Raw genomic sequence first — 19,547 nt, 5'->3', positions numbered from 1 at the left:
CAATTCCGAGCTGACGAGGATGTACGTCTCTACTCAAGTTACAGACGGCGCAGACGACATCAACGCTCAACAGCAGAGTAGCCGTGCTGGTTGATCATTGGGGGCTGCACACAGCACGACATTGGCGCTCAACGCTGCCCCCTCGACACGAGCGGACAGGACCACTGCGTGGTGGTGCAGGCACACAGGCTGCTGCTACTAACGCGATGCATGCACACACGAGCACGGACGTGAATTCAATACCCTTTGGCTATCAGCTTACAAGGCGCATGCAAATTAACGCTCGCCCTGTCAGCCTCGTGTATAATGTTTTCTACGTGACTTTACCGAAAGAACCAAAGAGTAATTCCTGCAGTGACGAAAGCTCCAAATCAAGTTTTAATGGATATACCTTTCGGTGTACGTTTGCCTGTGACCAAATTTCGTACCGAAAATATTTCCGACGTGAACTGACCTGAGAAACTAAAGTATGGTTGAGCCCCGAGCGCGAACAACGTGTCTCAGAAGTCGATCACTACAGAGGCATGGGGAGGCCCTCATACAAGAAGTCTACATGGCTGTGCTCAGTGCCGCAGTGTGAAGCGTTATACATTAAAACTTTGGATCTCTTGTGTTGTGTGGCGTCGCTATGTTGTGCACGGCTGGGTTTTGTTTCGCGTCTTGAGATGGATCTGCACTTAGTATATCAAACTTGTCAATCCTACAGCTTTAAGCGGCAGGCTGATTTTTAAACCAATGTAACACAAACTGATTTTCAAAACGAAAATAGCATCACAGATTAGTTTTTATCATTACAAAGAGGCAATGAATAGCTTTGAAAATCAGTATGCAGTAAACGTATTTCAGAATCAAGCTAGCCTACTGTTTAAATCAGTTGGGTTGGCAGATACACGACATAATACATATTGTAATTCCAAATCTAAATGCAAATTGCATCACATCGTCCACTTCATCAGAGCCAACATTGGGAAAAAAAGGCAACACACGTACAATGTAATGCTTCATACAGCAGCAATTCTGCCCACCACATTAGCAAATTGAAATGAAAATAAGTGTACATCTGATAAGTGAAACTTAATTTATTGCAATTATAGTATTAAAACAGTGTTTGCATGTCATGCAAAATATTATTGAAGTGTTGAGTGTTCATGGGCTCAAGCGCCTTATTCATTAACGTATTGCCAAATATTGGCTGCAACACATTTTGAAAAAACTACATTTCAGTGAATTTCCCATCACACAGATCACTGGTCTCATTCTAATCCAGTGCTCGTCAAATATGAACACGACAGATATCTCTAGAAGCGTAAAGTAATTAATGCACGCCTAAAAGAGATTATCTCTGGCGCACTTTTCAAGTCACAGACTCAAATGATTAACATTCAGCTAAAGTTATGAGGTTCAATCTTAATTTTTTTTCTTCATACGTGACTTTACCGAAAGAACCAAAGAGAGTTATAATGAGGTTGACAAATAATGGCTTCAGCTTAAACACTGCACGAAAAAATGTGATAAAAAACTATCAAGAGCTAACAAAAAGTGACCACTTTGTGCTTGTGTACCATTGGCGGCAAAACAATTGAGTTTCATGACTCTTAAGTTGTTACATATTACAGATGCACCTTGCAGACATCAACCATCCTGGCGGCTCACCAGGAATGCAAGTGGCTCATGGTTGGTTAAGTATGGTGCGAAAGAAGTTCAACATGCAATACATACACCAGAAGGTTGCAAGTTCAAATCCTGTTTGGAGGTTAACCATTGTCCCTCCAGGGTCAATAAAATGAGTGGCACTTTGGGGGGTAGTCAACATTGATTTTCCTCTATAGACTCGTCCCCGTCATAGCAATGTGGAATTTCCACCATTGGCTCATGGGTTGTAGACAGGAGATGAGCACTGTCTAAATGCTCAATGAGCATGCAATCACACTTGGACTCGACTTCTACACATATGGATCTTGAGAAATTTCAGGAGCACAGCTGCATCGTAATGATGCCAAGAGAACGGGCCTAATCAGTACTCGCCCATTGACTGCCGTTCTGAGACAAACGCTTCTGAGATGCATGCAACGGTTCCGATAATTGTAAGGCGATGGGCAATGCAGATAAAAGCTTCAAGTGACATCAGCTGGAGACGAGAGGCACGGCGGCCGTGCGGTTGGCAAGTGCGCCCCGCCTCTGCCGGGGGTGTCAGGTTGAAGTCGTGCGGCCCTTGGTGGTGGGGTCGTAGGGCACGACGTCGCAGACGACGTGACCACACTGCTGGAAAGCCTTCTTCATCTCCGCCTGCAACGAGGACGATCACAATCATGAGCAATGCCGACTTCCTGGGCGAATCATGTATATATGTGCAAACATAGTTCTGATTAAAAAAACATTCAGATAAAAGCTCATTGTGAGGTGGCTGGTCTCACGAAGCAGACAAGGTATAATATCACAGATGCTAGGAATATCGTAAATGTATCTTGTTTATACTATTTAAGAAATGTGTTGTAAAGAGGCGTAAATAAGGGAAAGCAGGTGTTTCAAGCTTCTAAACAGTTCGTGTTATGTGACCACAGTTAGAATATAGGATTAAATCATTTAAAATGTATCCTGTCATCACATTTTATAAGCATGTCTAGTGGTTAGTACATTACATTATGAGCATGGAAACCTCAGTTCAATTCGTGGTCTCAGATGACATCAGTAACGAGTCATATCTGTACCAGGCCCCACACCCCCACCAATTCCACTTCACCATCTGCATGGTGAAGTATGGCAAAAGCACCCTCACATGACCGACATGGCATGTAGAGTCCTTCATTTAACAGTACAGTAACAAAAGGACTGTCAATTATACTAGGAGTGGATTAACAAGGGAAATTGCAGTGTCAAATTCCAACCTGTATGCCAATTTAGCAAAAGATGTGTTGTTGCATTTGCAGCCACAAGGTGGACAACTCTACAACACACAAGGACACGGATATTTAAACTCACAGAATTGTTCTTCTGCGGAAACATGTAAAAAATGTTTGGGGTGAGCAGAAAGGGAAAAAATGGAGTAAAATGCCATAGGTCACTTTTGAAACAACACAGGTGCGCATACCAAGACAAAGATCCCCCATATATCCTTCACAGATATTTGGGGCAAGTGCTGTTAGTGAGCACATATGAAGGTACACACAGCACACAAGGGGTTGGGTGGCCAGCACCACGACCAACTGCCTTTGTCTCCCCAGTGGTGATGTTTACACATCACACCAGGTACTCATTTGAGGCTGAGTCAACCTAGGGGAGGCCCAGGAGCAGCTCAGATAATCGTCACTGATGTTGTCCGTGAGCGGGAATCGAACTCGGGTTGCCGGGTTCGTAGTGCAGCGCGCTAACCGCTACACTACCGCTCCCCACACACAAACAAATTCATTCGCGCCACGACAGTGTTCCCCTTCAAAAAGCATGAAAGACGGAAAGGAAACAGATGGCCAAAACGCAGCCACAGTTTCGGCCAGGAGACCCATCGGGACATGCGTCAGCAATGCGGGCCCCGCGATGGCAGGTGCGGACGAGTGGAGGGATGAAAACATGGGGCACTCGCCAGCCTCGGTGGGTCAGCGCTCACTCCCACGACGGCCCCACCGCTTCCTGGAAACTTCACCGCGGCGCCAAACTGCAACACAATGGAGGCACTCGTCGACATGCACAACAACAGCAGCAGCAGCACGGATCGTGAAAGTTCATAAACACTGCAATGAATTAAATATCTAGTCCACGAATGGGAAAATCCCACCGAGAAATTAGGTGGCAAGGCTCACAATTAGAATTTAATCATTCCTCGTTGGGGGTCGATTCAGCTGCCATTGATATAATGAAAACTATTTTGTTGGAAGTCACGAGCGGTTGTGCAAATCCATCGTTGTGGTGGATTTTCAGCAATAACATGGTCAACAAAAAATGTATGTTATTTTCTAAAAGTAAATGATAATTCATTTCATAATTAAAGCTTTAAATACGTTATGTACATCGTGTGAAATTTATTCTTCACGTCGTTTATTGTTAGTTATGAAAAACATGGATTTTTAAAAAATAATATAAGCATGCGTGTTAGGACTTGCCTGTCTGGCGAGCTCTACCATGTTTAAATTAGCAGAACCCAGGCAGGCATCGGTGTAGAGTGACCTGGAAACACAAAATGAAATGTCTGTTTACATCAAGAGCCAAAAGTAAACACAGATGCAGGTGCAACAGCCTTGCGTGTTTATACAAATCCGTGCTTTAAACCATTGAACCTTACCTTCTCAAGTCAAAATTCTGATTCATCAGTTCAGCAAGTAGAGTCCAGTTGCTAGTCTCCAATGCCATTCTGCATGAGAATCACAATAAACATCGACGCAGTTATTATAGCAACATATAATCATATATATGTAACTCATAGCCCTTTTTGTCAATGCATGCATGATTTTTGTTATACAGAAAGTAATTAAATAACACGCAAACAGTCGATAGTCTTTGGTATAAACCAATCACTATATTAACATAATAATGTTTATTCCTTTGTAAACACACCACTAGACAAAGCCTGCACCCCCCCCCCCATTCCGTATCAGTCATAGGAATTGTTTGACCATATTTCACCATCCTGGTCAGTGCGGGTGAGTGAAGGGGGTACCAAGAACTGGTTAAATTACTCATTCACCACTAATATAAGCTGCGGGCAGGAGTAGAACTCGAGTGACAGAGCTTCCAGTGCAAGTGTGCTCGCCACTATGCCACCGCTCCACCCATGCAACACGTGAGTGAACGTAGCAATGTGGTCTTGCGCGTCCTTTGCCAACATCTATTCAGCTTGAGATTGCCTTGAGAAGGCCTTGTGAAACAGTGCAGTTGCCTACAGCCCAGAATAACGCAGCTGTTAAGAGGGGCAAGATTCACTGCCCGCTTCTGGGCAATGACAGGGCTGGAAGAGCCGTGCCACATTCCGCAAGCATTAACCTCGCATTGCATACCACAACCGGAACATCGATGCCATACTTTGCCTGATCCGTTAGTTCTGCAAACTTCTTCATGGCTTCCACCACGTCCTGATCACCTGTTGAGCAAATGTCAGCGAATAAGAAGACAATCTTACTTCGAAGACCGACATTATTCAAGGATATAAATACAATGTCTGGTATAGAAAGCAATAATTAAATTATTACATGAATCCCGTTTATATTACTGAATAATTATTATGTTAATCAAAACAAAGTATTGTTCTGAGATAAAAGATGCAATATATAAACGTTTGGCCACTTGCCGTTGAGCCACCGTTGTCTCACGTCGCTGTGGATCTTTCCGGAATCGCTGGGGTCTCCCAGGTAAGCCAGCCAGAACTTGGGCAAGCAGTCCATCGGCATGCTCACATAGTTTCCTGTACGGGGCAGAATGAGACAATTGACAAGTCGCCGAGGCTTACCTTGAAGAAAAGGAGGCCAAATAACAAACTACAATTTGTCAATGAATGATTGAGGTCTCAATCTGAGAATAAGTTACTTATTGTAATGGTATGTAAGTGTGTGATGAGTGTTATTAAGAATTTATCATTCTATGCAAAAGTTCAAATATGAAGTAATAACAGAAGACAACTGGGGCTTGTCTACCCATTCATAATACTTGCCGAAGCCTTGTTCTTCCATTAGTTCTTTACTGAAATCCATGTAAACAAGACCTTCGTAAACCTACACCACAAGTGAATCAACAATATGGGTTAGAGTAAGACAACCATTGTTGACATCACACCAAATGTTATTATAGTTTAATGTCCCTCAGTGGAGTGACAGTGATATGTCCCTTAACTAAATTTTTACACAGCACTACTTAGTGGTAGGTGACTGGAGAAAACTGGTCCCAAGAACGGGGAATTTCCAGAGGTAGTTGGGTGGACGAGGCTCAAGAGCTCTGAGCTGGCACCACCAAGATCCTGGGTTTGAATCACAGCAGCCACATGTGATTAAACTGGCCTCTCGAAAGCAGCAAGATGATGGTGTCAGCCCTGTCGCCAGTCGACCGCACAAAATCCTTCGTTAAATACATTTTGTATTTAGGTTGAGTTTCTTTAACACAGTACGTAGAAAACTGTGCTAATCAGAGGTGCGGGGGAAGAACAACAAACTAAACACAAAACAACAGTTCTTAAGAAATTCGTTTTCAATCTAGACTTAAAAGTGCATAGTTCCAGTGGCATCTTAATGTCGGAAAGAAGAGCGTTCCAGACGGCCGCAGGACCGCCCATCCAGACGTTGCTCACACCTGCACCACGCGGTCCTGCAGGCCGGCGTTGATGAACAGCTCGTCCATCTCCACCCCCAGGATGAAGTTTGCGCGTGCCGCTTTGGGAAGGTCCTGGCACAGTCGAGAGCAGATTCAGAATATTGATTTATACTGGCAGGAAATGCAATGAGCTACAAAACTAATTTTCACAGATGTCTAGCGGGGGCAGGTCAGAACGTTACAACAACAATACAAAAACACAATCGGAGTGAAAAGTAGAGGAAAGGTAAACAAGTAACTAAAACATATATGTGTGAATAAAACTAAACAATATTTGTATCTTAACACGTAAAGCACACTGAGCTATGAGCTTATTTCTCAGAAGCGACCTGGTTACAAATGATAGCTCAACTAAGTAGCTTATCACGTGAAATTTATTGCAGCAAAAGTGAGCAGCATTACTTGCTTTAAAATGCCCTGATGTGCGTTTCGGGTTGTACCATGTATGGTTTGGAAAAATGTCCCACGTTTCGCTCTACGTTGTTTGGAACTTTCTTCAGGCGCCACGAGCAAAATGTCGGACGTCACGCTGAGCAAAACATGCGGTACAACCCAAACACACATCGGAGAACTACACAGCATAACCACGAAGACTTACGCAGTGCTAATACTTCATCTAAAATGTTGACCTGCTGACTCTACTGGGTCAAGTGCTATGCAAATAAGGAACTTCATCAAATGTTCAGTGTTGATTAAATGTACTGATATGACTACTTAGCACAGAACGACTTTACTTTTCCATGCCAACTTTTAAAATCAGTTGATAACACACATAGGGGAGCGAATTACATCATATAAAGCATATAAAATGAACACTGAATAAAACATGGGCAGCGAGGTGGCACAGTAGTATAACACCTTGTGCCTCAGCAAGAAGGTCCTGGGTTCACATCCTGACTCGGGTGCCTTGTTGTGTGGTGTTTGAATGTTCTCCCCCTGTTCTGCACGGGTTTCCTCGAAGGTCCCCTGGATTCTTCCCATAGCTAAACACCATACAATGTACCTGGTATTGGCCACATATTTCAATGCTGAAAATTACCTGCAAATTACTCAATTGGGATTACAAACAGCAACATGATCCCCGACTGAAATTCTTTGGCAGGAACCCTCCTGAAAAGGAGCATTGGGATTCAGTGAGGCTTTCCTGGGTAAACAAGCATAATACAATAAGTGCAGATTGTATCAACGTGTTCTTCTTTGACTTAAAGCAATTGAAATAATGGCATCAGAGCACCATGTTTTAATAAGAGGTCACCCACCACAAGTCAAGGCAAGTTCAAGATCAGGGATGAGGAACCTACAGCCCACGGGCCACATATAGGAATGCAATTTAATTTCATACAGCCCCTGATGAGGCAGATCACTCCTAAACGGCCCGCACACAATAGCCGTCCATCACCGCAAGCATCTTAGCCGCACTAATCTTAGCAGCGATACATTCTACTGCTCCTGATGCGGTTGTCTGGCTTGGCCACTTGCATATGTACCTGTTGCTCTGCATCTGCATCAGCCATACGAAAGAAGATCGGGTTCCGGCAACACTTTCTACTTTTTGTATGCTTGGTCACTTCTTTGACGGCAAGTGGTCCTTGCAGTAATGGCAGTGACTGAAGTGCGTGTTAATGTGTGGCCAGCCAGAAGAATTTGAAAGATCTATTCAGCCACTCCAGACAAAAGCGCCTGAGTTGGGAATAGAACGCCTGTCGTAGATAATGAATGCATTCATTCAATAAATATTTATGCAGCCCTTGTGCAAAGTACTTGGTGCATCGATATGTTGGGGGAAGCACTGCTTTGACTTTTGGATGTATTTCATTAGTCTAAACGGAGCACAGTGCAGAAGGTGATGTTACATGGGAAGTGGTACAGCACTTACATCATCCGTCAAGCTGTAGAATCTCATCAGACACTTCACCGTTGCAGTAACAATCGCGCTGCACACAAATAAACAAACAAAATTATTGTTCCCGAAGTAGTTCAAAGAAACGTGGAATTAAACGTCGGACATTGCGCCAAACACACGGCACAACCCGTGAACGCGTTGCAGACTTATTGGTTTAAAATTACCTTCAATAAATTATGTCTAAAAATATTTCATGCAAATGTACATTGACGATTCAATATTGTGAGTAGCTATTTGCTTCATGAGTGTAGTTGTTAAATTAAATAATTTACCTGCTGCCAGCAAGGCCCTGCAGGAACAAATAATAATTGGATGGGATGTGTTTGTTTACATGCTTTCCATTAGTTTATCTTGTGCACGATGTAAATTCAATCAACTGCAGCCAACACTAATAAGAGTATTAATGCAATGCAAAGTCAGAGAAAAGCTAGTGAACCTCATGCACTCACCACTTGGCGTGGAATGTTGGTGTCATACTTCAGTGTGAAGTTCCGCTTTGCCAATGCAATTCTATGAAATAAATGTAATTATGAACACACACACACGTGCCGTCATGCAGGTACAAAATCACATGCAATACAATTTGATTCCTGCAACGTAAGCAACCAGAAATTGTCCAATCAACTTGTCTACAGAATGCCATCTTGGAGGACAGCAATTGAGACGGCCTTTATGGTAGCAACAACAAAACATGTATTTGATTATCCAAAGACAGGCTTAGTATCAATACTCTTAATCACAAAGGTCTTGTATTGGTCAAATCCATATTCAAGTGTTTTTTTTTGTGTGTGCGAGGAAATTTAAGCACCTGGAGAAAATACATATGAGTGGATAACACTCAGAGGTTCACAGCTACTGCCATCTCCTGACCAATTCACGTCTCGTGTGAGTAGTTCATCAAATGACTTAATTTCAATGGTCAAAAAATTTGGCAGCACTGAATAGTTTCCATCTGAGAGCCACCTAAATACTCCAGAGAGACGTTCTCTGGACAAGGTCTTTCTTCGTGGTAGCTGCCCCCACCTAACAGTGGGTTCACACCTAAGTGCTTGCACAGTCAAACCTTGCCTCACGTGAAAACATGGATGAGACATATGCGTATAGCAAAGGTTGACATCATACCCATGCTCGGCGCAGTAGTGGTAAAACCGCTTGCAAGTGGCCTGGAGCAACCTCAAGCCGCCCAGGTATCTATCATCACAAACAGCAGCATTACATACAACCCAATAAGTTAAACGTTAACTTATGCATGTATTTACTTGCATTTCTTAGTGTACCAGACGAGCACTTCCTAATGCTAGCTCGACTAAAATCCCATATGCAAAGGTGCAGGGAAATGTTGACCACCTTTTGGAATATTACAGCTTAAGTAGGCAATTTTAAAAACGATTTCCTATCCTTGGTATAATGGTCATAGATGTGTACTGCTACCCAATGTATGTTCATGCCTACATGTACAGCAACAGTTTTCATAAGCAACCCAGGAATTATTGGGTAGTGGCAGAGTTATGAACTTATAGTAATCTTCGATTGGAACACTCTCATCTTGGAGTGAAGACAAACACTGACCCCTCCTTCCTGCTGATGCCATGGAGGTCGTGCAGACTTCCAAACTCCGTCGGGTCGTTCAAGGGGTGCGGAACCAGAACCTACGGCACATGAAAGAGGAAAAGGGGGATGGGGGGCATTAAAGATGCAACTTCTTTTGCACCGTACGTAGCCAACCGTGCTAATCGGAAGTGCAGGAAATTTAACAGCTGTTATCTTGTAGCTACATCACTGAAACGTGTGTCTGAGGCTGTCTACCTTAGACTTGAAGCTTCGTGGAGGAAACAAAATTGAGTGTAAAATCAGGTCCTTCATCATGCTCTGGTGACATTACTGTACTGATGCTCTATTAATCCACACAGGAGGAATGCCACAAGGGAATGTCACATGCCTCTGGAGAGCCACAGTGTCACACACAAATACAACTTCAAAATCTCTTCAGCGTTATTGTGGGTTGTGGCTTTTTTATGGCACTGCATCAAACTCAGCATTTGATGCATATTTAAATGTTGTTAGCAATTTGCCCATAATTTGCCAAACAAGCATTTTTGCTATTGTGCAATGTAACAGAAACGCGAGCAGTTAAACGCTTCTCGAATTTGAGTGTTTACGGAGTCATTACTTTTCAAGGACAATTCAAGAACAATGCATTCTGACCACAAGCATTGTGGTTAATGCAGACATGATTCCTTGTAAAAAGTTTCAGTTTGGTGTTTAAACATCTTAACACCTGTTTTGTTGCCAGAAAAAAGGGGAAACACCTATTATGAGTAATTACTGATTGATTTAATAATACTATATAAATAATCACGATGGCATGGAGCAAGTAAAGCAATCACATGGCTGTAGGTGTGACGATTCTCAGATTACAAAGATTTCCCTCAACATCTGCCTAACTCTCCCCTACAATATCCTTATACTCCCCTCCACGCACACTCTCTGCTCCAGCAATCAAGACTATCTATGGACAAAGCTCCCAGTCAAACTTCACTCGGTGGGAGGTCACTCTTTCTCCTCTTTTGCCCCCATAGTCTGTAACTCACATCCATCTGTGGTCTCTGCCTCTGTACAGTTTTACACTCCAAAATGTCATATTTTCCTCTGGTTATGACCATCTCTCCTTTCCACAGGATATCAGTACAGCATCTTGAGATTTAGAAGTAAAATAAATAAAAGTTGCATTGTATTTCTATTGTATCATACATGTATACAAGACATAATTATTTGATTGAATAGCACAAGCTTGGTACATTCTTTATCACTATTAATACAAAATTTCCATGTCTGCAAATCCCATGGACACACGTGCGCACGCACACACGAGCTTGAATTGCAAATAAACGTACCAAAGTTTTGCTTTCTGTGATGGTGGCGTCTGCCCAGAAATTGGCGATCGTCATCGCGATGGTTTTACCGTGAAACCCATCTGAAGGGTTTCCCATAAGTCCTACTCTGTACATAAAACACAGACACGCGGATGCAAACACAATTAAATGTCACAACTAAATAAAAAATGGTCGAAAAACACGCAAATTAAATTACATAACGGAAACTGTTGGGTCACCTGGCGTATGCGCGGCACGTTATGGGGCGATGCTTCACGTCACAGTGTCTCTCCGAGTAGTAGCTGAGCCACTTCTGGTAGTCAGACAGGCCCTGCGCGGTATGGATGCAGACCTCTTCTTAGGTTGACCAAATGGAAGTGCCTCCAACGACAGTCACATCGGCTATGTACACTGCAACAACTAATTCTGCTTAAGTAGTTTCAATAAATGCACTCCACTTACCGGGGGCCACACATGTAAATCTACGGCCCTTTGTAAACATAAGTAGTCCTGCCACCATAATGCAGGTGGCTACTTGATGATACTGGACCATGCTAGTCAGGTGAGGTTTGGTGAAAGCAGGGAACATGTGGGCACATATAAGTACAGCACAACTGTTGATATTTCTGCACTGCCCTCTGTTGCCCACCATGTAGTGTGTAGCAGCCTATAATAACTGTTATGGATGGTGGTCATCTATCTAAGCACTATCCAACCTCAAGCCTGCTTAGTTTCCAAGATCTGCAGAGGTCGAGTGCATCCTAGGTGACTTGGTCATAGGCATTAACAAAACCCTGAATAACCCTGAACAGCAGGAGAGGACCAGTCTTCTATGTGTACAAAAAACTACATTAAGCATATGCAAATACATGCATTTATTCACAAATTGATGAGCACAAAATGTTTAATATCTACATTATTTCCATGGTTGCAAGATTGGTTTTAAGGACACTTATTTGCATTGATCAATTGCTGAAATGCAACATCGTCTCTAAAAAGCGACTTGCAAATACACACGTAAAATACAAAACCTATCAGAGTGAAGAGACAGACGGGAAGAAGTGAAAAGGCACAAAAGATCATACGGAGGCAACAGACACAGAGAAAACACAGCGATCCATGCACATGCAGTGTCTTCATAAATATTCATTAAATTCTAGAAAATTATATTACGTGAGTTGTTACAACATTACTGCACCAGCAAGTGCAGTGCAATAAGAACATCCAATGCTTACCACTTGTCCAATTAGGTGGAATCCTCCAGGCAGTTTCATGCCATACACAGGAATATCTGATTCATTAACCAGCCATTCCTAGCAAAGGTAAGATAGCATTTCAAGACAATCAGGTTATGAACGATTACTTTGCTTTGTGCACACTATTGGTGTCAATTACCACACATAAATCATTATTTGAAGTAAACAAATGTATATTCTAACATCATTACCAATTTGTAAAATTCTTATTTAAAATGCTCCCGCACCTCCGATTAGCTAAGTTGGCTACGTACGGTGTGAAAGAAGTTCCACACACATGCATAGATTTACATAACATTACAGTGTTTTAAAGTCAGTAATTAAAATAGTAATTTAGAACCATTTGTCATTTCGAAATTGGATGAAGAATTCCCCAAGCTATGTCGGTCATGAGTTTTATTTAACTATACTTCACCAAATCTGGTCAGTGCAGGTTGATGAAAGTGAAGTGGGAGAGTGGGACCATCATATATTACTCTCCCCTAATATTAGCCACAGCCAGGAATTGAATTCTGGCCGCTGGGTTGATGGCGCAGTGCATTAACCACTGTGTCACCGCACCACATCAAAGTATTCTGCTTTTTTTCCCCGAAGAAGGTGAGTGATACCATCTGCTCACCATGTACTTTCCAAAGCCACACTCAGAAGGGTGTGGCTGCTGGGAAAGGAACTCCGGGAAGGTGGCGAGCGTCGTCTTGCGAAAGCAGTAGAATACCACGCTCGCCAGACGGGATCCCGTCACCCCGGGGTTGGGCTTCTCAAAAAAACGTTGGATTCTGCAAAACCATTCCCGTAGAGCAAATGATAAAACAGGAGTCACCAGCTTGTCCATCAAACTGCTCTGTTATATATATTTTTTTAAATTGCACCTGATTGAGCGGCACTGGTGGAATCGTAATATGACTTGTATTTGCAATTAAACAAATGACCTGGTGATACTGTTTTGGCAGTGCTGCACAAACACAAATTACTAAAATCTCAACACGTTCTTCAAAGCTATGAAGAATGGCCACTGTTAGAAATTCCGCTTGTTATTATATTTTCATTTATTGCAGTGTTATTGAGGAATGTGTTGAGTTATTTTGGTATGGTTAGGTCTGATAAAGTTATAAACACACTATAATAATTTCAATTCATAAAGCGCCCTTAAACAATCATTCTCAGGGTTCTAGTTGGCTCAGGGATCAGACAAATAAGCTGGAACCACGGAGTGCCGGGATATATAATAAAAAATTACGTTTACATTTTTTTCAAAGAAATACAACATTAAAATAAATAATATATTTTAATTAATCTATTTTAATTACTTTAGAGTATTAACTGACATATTAGTGGAAAATTTGATCTCATTTGAAATGTTAATGTCATTAAGATAGAAACATTATGAGGAAACGTCGATGTGAGATTAATACCTGTGCGTCATGGGGCAAACCTCTAAAATTCCTCGGGAAGAGGTGATTTCACTTTCTTCCATTTCGTAGTAAATAGCCAGCTCTCCATCCTGAACAGCACAATTCACACAATTCTGTGTAGAGCACTACTTTCTGTATGTTCCTGCAGAGTTCACTACGTGTGTGTGCTTATAATCTGCACAATCATTATCCAGAGCTCACCTTCAGCCGGAAAAATTTGAGGACCTGGATGATGTCAAAGTTTTGGTCACCGCACAGCATGTCTCCTGCCACCTGTTGGTCAGAAGTAAAAAGAAGGCATTAACTCTTCTACAAACTACTACACTGGCCTATAACCAAATCACCTTTAATGCAGCTGATCTTTTCAGATCTAGGAAGCTAAGCTAGTTTCAGCCTGGATAGCACTTATTTGGATGAGTGACCATCATATATGACAGTTGTTATAGGCTACAGACTGCAAGGCTGTTTGGTGGGCAGTAGAGGAAAGTATACCAAAATCCATTGTTGGAGTGGACTTCTGTGTTCCCACGTCCGTTCTCCCCGCCTTCACCGATCTGCAGTGACCAGCGTTTGGGAAATAGTGACGATGGTAATGAAGATGTGTCCACACCATCTCACCACCAAGACATGGTCGTCGATGGCCTTGGTGCGCACGGCCAAGTGGAAGTCTGCCACGGCCCCGAGCCGCGTGCCCTCTGTGCTGCTCCCATCATTCACAATGTTCTTAACAGGAAACTCATTGGCTGTTGCCCAGCGCTCAAAATGTTTAAATCTGGAAGGCAGTGGGTGTGTGAGTAAGTGGGTGGCAAGTGCATTTTGCGACGCTTTTTTACACGTAATTTGTTGATTGTTATTGAAGATACAGAAGAACAATCTCCCATATGTGTTTCTGGTGAGAAAAATAAATGGAACTGAACAGAGATAATAAATTACAGGCCAAAGTTTCTGAAAATGATGAATGAAAGTAAATTTTACGTCACCTACTTGTCAGCATTTGTCACCATGTACACCTCACTGAACAGCTGCCTCCTAAAAAGCGAGTTTCACAATAATGGTTAGAGAACACCAATGTAATAATATAATATTTCCAACTTGTAACACGCAGAGTATTGATTGACTCATTCTTGAAGAGAGAGAATGACTCAGAAGCACGAGGAATTACAGACAAGCAAGAAGGCAGGGATTATCAGCCAATTAATGAGTGTTTATATGTGGGAGGAAACTGAAGCACCTGAAGAAAACCGACACATGCGAGGGGTAAATCACTTATAGCCCACATACAGATGGGACAGGTGGAGTTCACCTTTGTGCTGTACCGCTTTCTCCTGGCCAAGCCAGGGTATAACACCTCAACACCCACGGGAAGGGAGTTCACAAAATTTGTACGATCCGCCAACCCTCGACTCCAGTGTTGGATTAGAGGCATGCGCCGCCACCACCGCTGGAGTGATGGTGGTGCATGCCAAACGTTACACCAACATGTAATGATAACACAGCGCGCATGCCCCATCAGTTCCCACTGTTATCGGAAATTGTTCAACTCCAACATTTCAAATTTGTGATATTTCAAGGAATGGAAACTCACTGGCCAATGCCCAGCACTCAAAATGTTTAAATCTGGAAGGCTTTGGTGTTGAGTGGGTGGTAAGTGCATTTTGAGGTGCTTTTTAGGAGGATGTTAGGAATATAATGTAAAACAGAAGTAATTGTAAGTCCGAAATATAAGTGGCAAGAAAGTGTTGTACATGTACACTGGAGGTTGTGATGGATGGGACACATGTGTAGGATGGAGGTGCGCAGGTTACAGAGACAGGCATTGGAGTGGCAACCACCACTGGTCGGTGACCTCGAGGAAGACTGAAAACCAGATGGTGGGATATTGTAAGACTATGGCTGTGTTGACTTTGCAAAATCTACGGGATCTAACATAAGGAAATAAGGGTACATGGCAGCTACGACATTGGCCACAACAACATATTGACCTCAATTATGGAGAAAAAAAAATCCACAAACACTGCAGATGGAAGGCTAACAGTGGGTGTCAAAATAGGATACAACACTGCCAATAGAAAGAAAACAGGTGTAAAAGCGGGGACATGTGAGTTTACATAATTGCCACATGCATCCAAATGTATTTCTATAAATATCAGAGAGGAAGATGCCTCTATGGCATGCAATTCTGGATGAGAAAACATCATTGTTCTTGTATAGGACACCTGTTCCACATGATCTATAGAGCAGCGACTTGATTGAATGGGCGGACGAACAGATGTGAGCAACTTACGTGCGTAGTGCTTCCCACCAGAAGTCCAGTATTTTCTTTCCGCCGACACCAGGCAAGAGGGCTTTTGGCACCCCTTCCAAGTGGGCAAAGAGCCCACTCGTGTCTCTCTGCAGACGTAAAACAGCCAGGACACATGAGTGATTACAGGATGTTAGTCACAATCAAGAGTGCTGCAGGTTTTTAATGGTTACGCAAATAAAAAAAAGCCCACGACATCTGTACATAGCATTGCTTTAGAGAATAACATGTATATAGCAGGCTGATGTGTTTGGAAACGGCCCTTCTTCAGAGCAGAGTGGGCAGAGAGATTGACTCACGTTATACGTTAGATTGTAGTGTACTGAAAACACTTGGAATTAAGAAAGCTGATATATAAACAGTTGTGAATTGGTATATGAACAATTTATATAAATTTACATGAATTCACATTACATCAGAATTGTATTATGGGGTTTAAAGACGTAAATTTATCCGATTTTTGGCTGTTAAGAGTTATGTTTTGATTTAGACTTGGGGAAATTAGACACGGTGAGGTCACAGGTGACTGAGTATTGGTGACGAAAGACTAAAGGTCACTAATAATATACAATGTAGCTTTTATCGTTGAGTAAACTTGATAAAGTCACAAAGTGACTGGGAGGTGGAGGGCAAAGCCTAACATTCAGTTTGTGCCTTTAACTATTGTAATATCGGTTATTAAATAAAGATTACGCCACATTCGTACGACAGGATGTCACACTTGACAGGGTGGACGACAATTCCCCTTAAACCACAAACTTAAACACTCATAGCCGTTCGGACAGGGGCATAGGGAGTTTCTCGTGCTCCCTGATATTTATTTACAAGTCGGTCAGTGCAATTAATCAACGCAATTCGCGCATTACCTTAATTTCATTTTCCAACAGCGTGCCGTGTCCTGCTACCAGAATAACACAGATCATGGTTCTCGGTCTCCCCCCCCCCACCTCCCGCCTCCCCGTGCCGGGGGAGAGCGACCCTCGCCGGCGGGGAATTCAGGAAAATCCGTGGCTCCGCTTTCGGGCCTAAAGAATGGATAACAACAAAGATACGATAACAAGAATAATTTATTGTAATTATATATCCAGGAGAGGCTCGCCGAGTCTCAAGACCTTTTTAAAGAGGATTTTGCATCGGAAATCTTTGGCATTTGTGTTTCCGTTGTGGTTTAAGTGTGCGACAAAACGAACGTGTTCACGTCGTACACTGCCGCATTCAAGTAAAAGATAAAGCAATGATAGCTAATCCATTGCAAGTTCATCAATGTTTACATAAATTGAACTACTTTACTCAAAATATAATCACTGAATATACTGCACTACCAATGCATTATTACTATATCAGATACTGTACACGTTTTTTTGCAAATTATCTGCAACGCTCATAAAATAGCTTACGGCAGAACGCTTGAACTATATTAAACTTATCGTTGAAGATTTAAACTCTGAATAAAAGGCACGTACAGCTACTTTATACAGCTACTTTATACGGCGCTTACGACGTCAAGGTGGCGACGCTGATTGCCACGAAGATGCTGAAGTTCAAACGACTGTACAAGGCGGTCCAGATGTCTTGTGACTCCCCCCTCCCCCATTTAACTCTCTAAAACTTACTCTTTGTTTTTTTTCGGTAAAAAAATAAAATACAAATAAATAAATACAATTTTCTTCGGGTTTTTTTACCTACGCGACTTCACCGAAAAAACCAAAGAGTATGGACCCTTGCAGTCACGAAAACTTCAAATCTCTAAAACTTGTATATTTTTGTAAAGGCAACGTGTATTTCAGACACGGATATTCCAAAAGTAAACAGGTATCAGGGGTCAATTAATTGGTAGTCACAAGACATCTAGACCACGCTGAACAGCAATAAAATATAAATAATTCACTTATCCACCTGCACGCGTTGCTCTCAACTCGCTTTGCGATATAATCGATTTGAAATTACTCCCCAGTAGGAATCAAAGGGGGATCATTATGAATCCGTCTCGCCTGAGTTCGATTATAACCAACAGCGGGCGAGTGATATCTAAAGACAATGTCTTGCTTGGGGCATCCCTCTCTCCACCCTGCTTCAACTCAAGTGGCATTGACCAGCGTGGTGAAGTATGGTCGAACGAACCCCCACGATGGACACAGGGTCGTGGACGGGCGGTCATCCAGCAGTGGATTGACAAAGGGCTGTAAACAAAGGAAAGTAACCGTGAACAAACGCGTGTCAAATTTTGATTTATAGCTTTCGTGACTGCAGGGATTCATATTCTTGGTTATATTATAAAAAAGAAAATATTAATATTATTTAATAATATTTTATTTATTATTTTATAATATTTATATTATTAAAAATATCTATATTTATATTATTAAAATAATATAAATATTGTTTTCTATTATTTTATTATTTCCCTTCTACGTGACTTTACCGAAAGAACCAAGAATATAAACGTGTGTGAGTAAAGTCTGTGACACGTGCGCTCGCTCAAGCAACGGTCAGATTATTGGCGTCCCAATAAGTCTGGAATCAGGAAAAAGTAACACGAAAAAGGGCAATTCACGCTTTTATTCACAGAAACGTCCTCAATGTGTCTCTACCCCATCGTCCCTCACACTCAACTCCAGTCGCGATAACCCAGTCACCAGGCACACGGTAAATGTTTACCAGGTGTAATGTAATGGTTGTTAATATGCGCCAAGAATTCGCTGCTGCAAAATGTTCAACGCTCTGAGATTTCTAGATTTGAAACACTCTGAACTTTCTAGATTTGATCTCGATTTGAAGGACTCTGAGATTTCTAGATTTGATCTAGATTTGAAACACTCTGAGATTTCTAGATTTGATCTAGATTTCAAGCACTCTCAGCTTTCTAGATTTGATCTAGATTTGAAACACTCTGATATTTTTAGATCTGATGTCGATTTGAAGGACTCTGAACTTTCTAGATTGATCTAGATTTTAAGCACTGTGAGCTTTCTCTGCGTTGACCAACGCCTTCAAGTGACCCCAGAAATTCAAAATGAAGTTCAGTGGCGTGAGATCGGAGCTTCTCGCTGGCCATTCCACAGGCCCTCGACGTCGTCCTTTCCAATGTCCAGGGAAATATTAATTGGTTATTTTCCTCCATTATTCGATACCCTGTATGAAGACTGGCAATGGTACGGCGAGGTGGATGGGTGGCCAGCACCACTCCCGACCACCGCCTTTGTCTCCCCAGTGGCGATGCTTACCACACACCGCACCGGCTGCGGTACTTATTTGAGGCTGAGTCAACCCAGAGGAGGCTCACGACCGGTTCAGATAACTCGTCACTGGTGGTGGTGTGGCCGTGAGTGGTCATCGAACTCGGGTGGTTCATAGCGCAGCGCGCTCACCGCTACTCGTACGACCGCTCCTCACTAACCATGTGTGGTCCAGATGTCTTGTGACGTCAAATTAATTGACCCCCAAAATAACGTTTCTTATTTGCACATTCATTTATGTTTTAAATAAACCTTGATGTAAAAATATTAAGTTTTT

At 42.3% G+C, this 19,547-nt stretch overlaps 1 protein-coding gene across 3 annotated transcripts; it reads right to left on the bottom strand.

Annotated features, from left to right (window-relative positions):
• Positions 1 to 766: 766 nt before the first annotated feature.
• LOC144723465 (uncharacterized) lies at positions 767 to 17,616 on the bottom strand. Of its 3 annotated transcripts, none has more exons than XM_078602243.1 (24): positions 17,533 to 17,616; positions 16,901 to 17,059; positions 16,017 to 16,123; positions 14,717 to 14,761; positions 14,351 to 14,504; positions 13,934 to 14,005; positions 13,733 to 13,821; positions 12,940 to 13,096; positions 12,300 to 12,377; positions 11,304 to 11,395; positions 11,086 to 11,191; positions 9,761 to 9,840; positions 9,314 to 9,382; positions 8,641 to 8,701; positions 8,464 to 8,480; positions 8,165 to 8,222; positions 6,268 to 6,360; positions 5,636 to 5,696; positions 5,276 to 5,389; positions 5,011 to 5,068; positions 4,274 to 4,342; positions 4,095 to 4,158; positions 3,578 to 3,649; positions 767 to 2,286 (listed from the first exon to the last, which is right to left on the bottom strand). In XM_078602243.1, the coding sequence occupies exons 2-24, from the start codon at positions 16,955 to 16,957 to the stop codon at positions 2,191 to 2,193; spliced, it is 1,869 nt and encodes a 622-aa protein (XP_078458369.1). In that variant the 5' UTR covers positions 16,958 to 17,059; positions 17,533 to 17,616; the 3' UTR covers positions 767 to 2,190. The 3 variants fall into 3 exon arrangements, 2 of the variants coding, with proteins under 2 accessions (XP_078458369.1, XP_078458368.1); XM_078602242.1 differs by having other exon boundaries at positions 17,432 to 17,573; XR_013586187.1 differs by lacking the exon at positions 767 to 2,286 and having other exon boundaries at positions 3,600 to 3,649; positions 4,986 to 5,068; positions 17,432 to 17,573.
• Between the last annotated feature and the right edge of the window lie 1,931 nt (positions 17,617 to 19,547).

This window comes from Lampetra planeri, chromosome 18 (assembly GCF_965212315.1).
Source record: "Lampetra planeri chromosome 18, kcLamPlan1.2.h2, whole genome shotgun sequence".
NCBI classification, from domain to species: Eukaryota; Metazoa; Chordata; class Hyperoartia; order Petromyzontiformes; family Petromyzontidae; genus Lampetra; species Lampetra planeri.
The sequence above is the reverse complement of the archived record's forward strand: the minus strand, read 5'-3'. Positions and strand labels throughout refer to the sequence as shown.

Bases quoted from the DNA above. Each gene is read 5' to 3' on its own strand.
- LOC144723465 (XM_078602243.1), bottom strand. From the start codon at position 16,957: ATGATCTGTGTTATTCTGGTAGCAGGACACGGCACGCTGTTGGAAAAT. The intron at 14,505-14,716 runs GTAGGTGACGTA...ACTGCCTTCCAG, and splicing joins ATGGTGACAAATGCTGACAA to ATTTAAACATTTTGAGCGCT. The intron at 5,697-6,267 runs GTGTGAGCAACG...CTTGTGGTGTAG, and splicing joins TGCAGGACCGCGTGGTGCAG to GTTTACGAAGGTCTTGTTTA.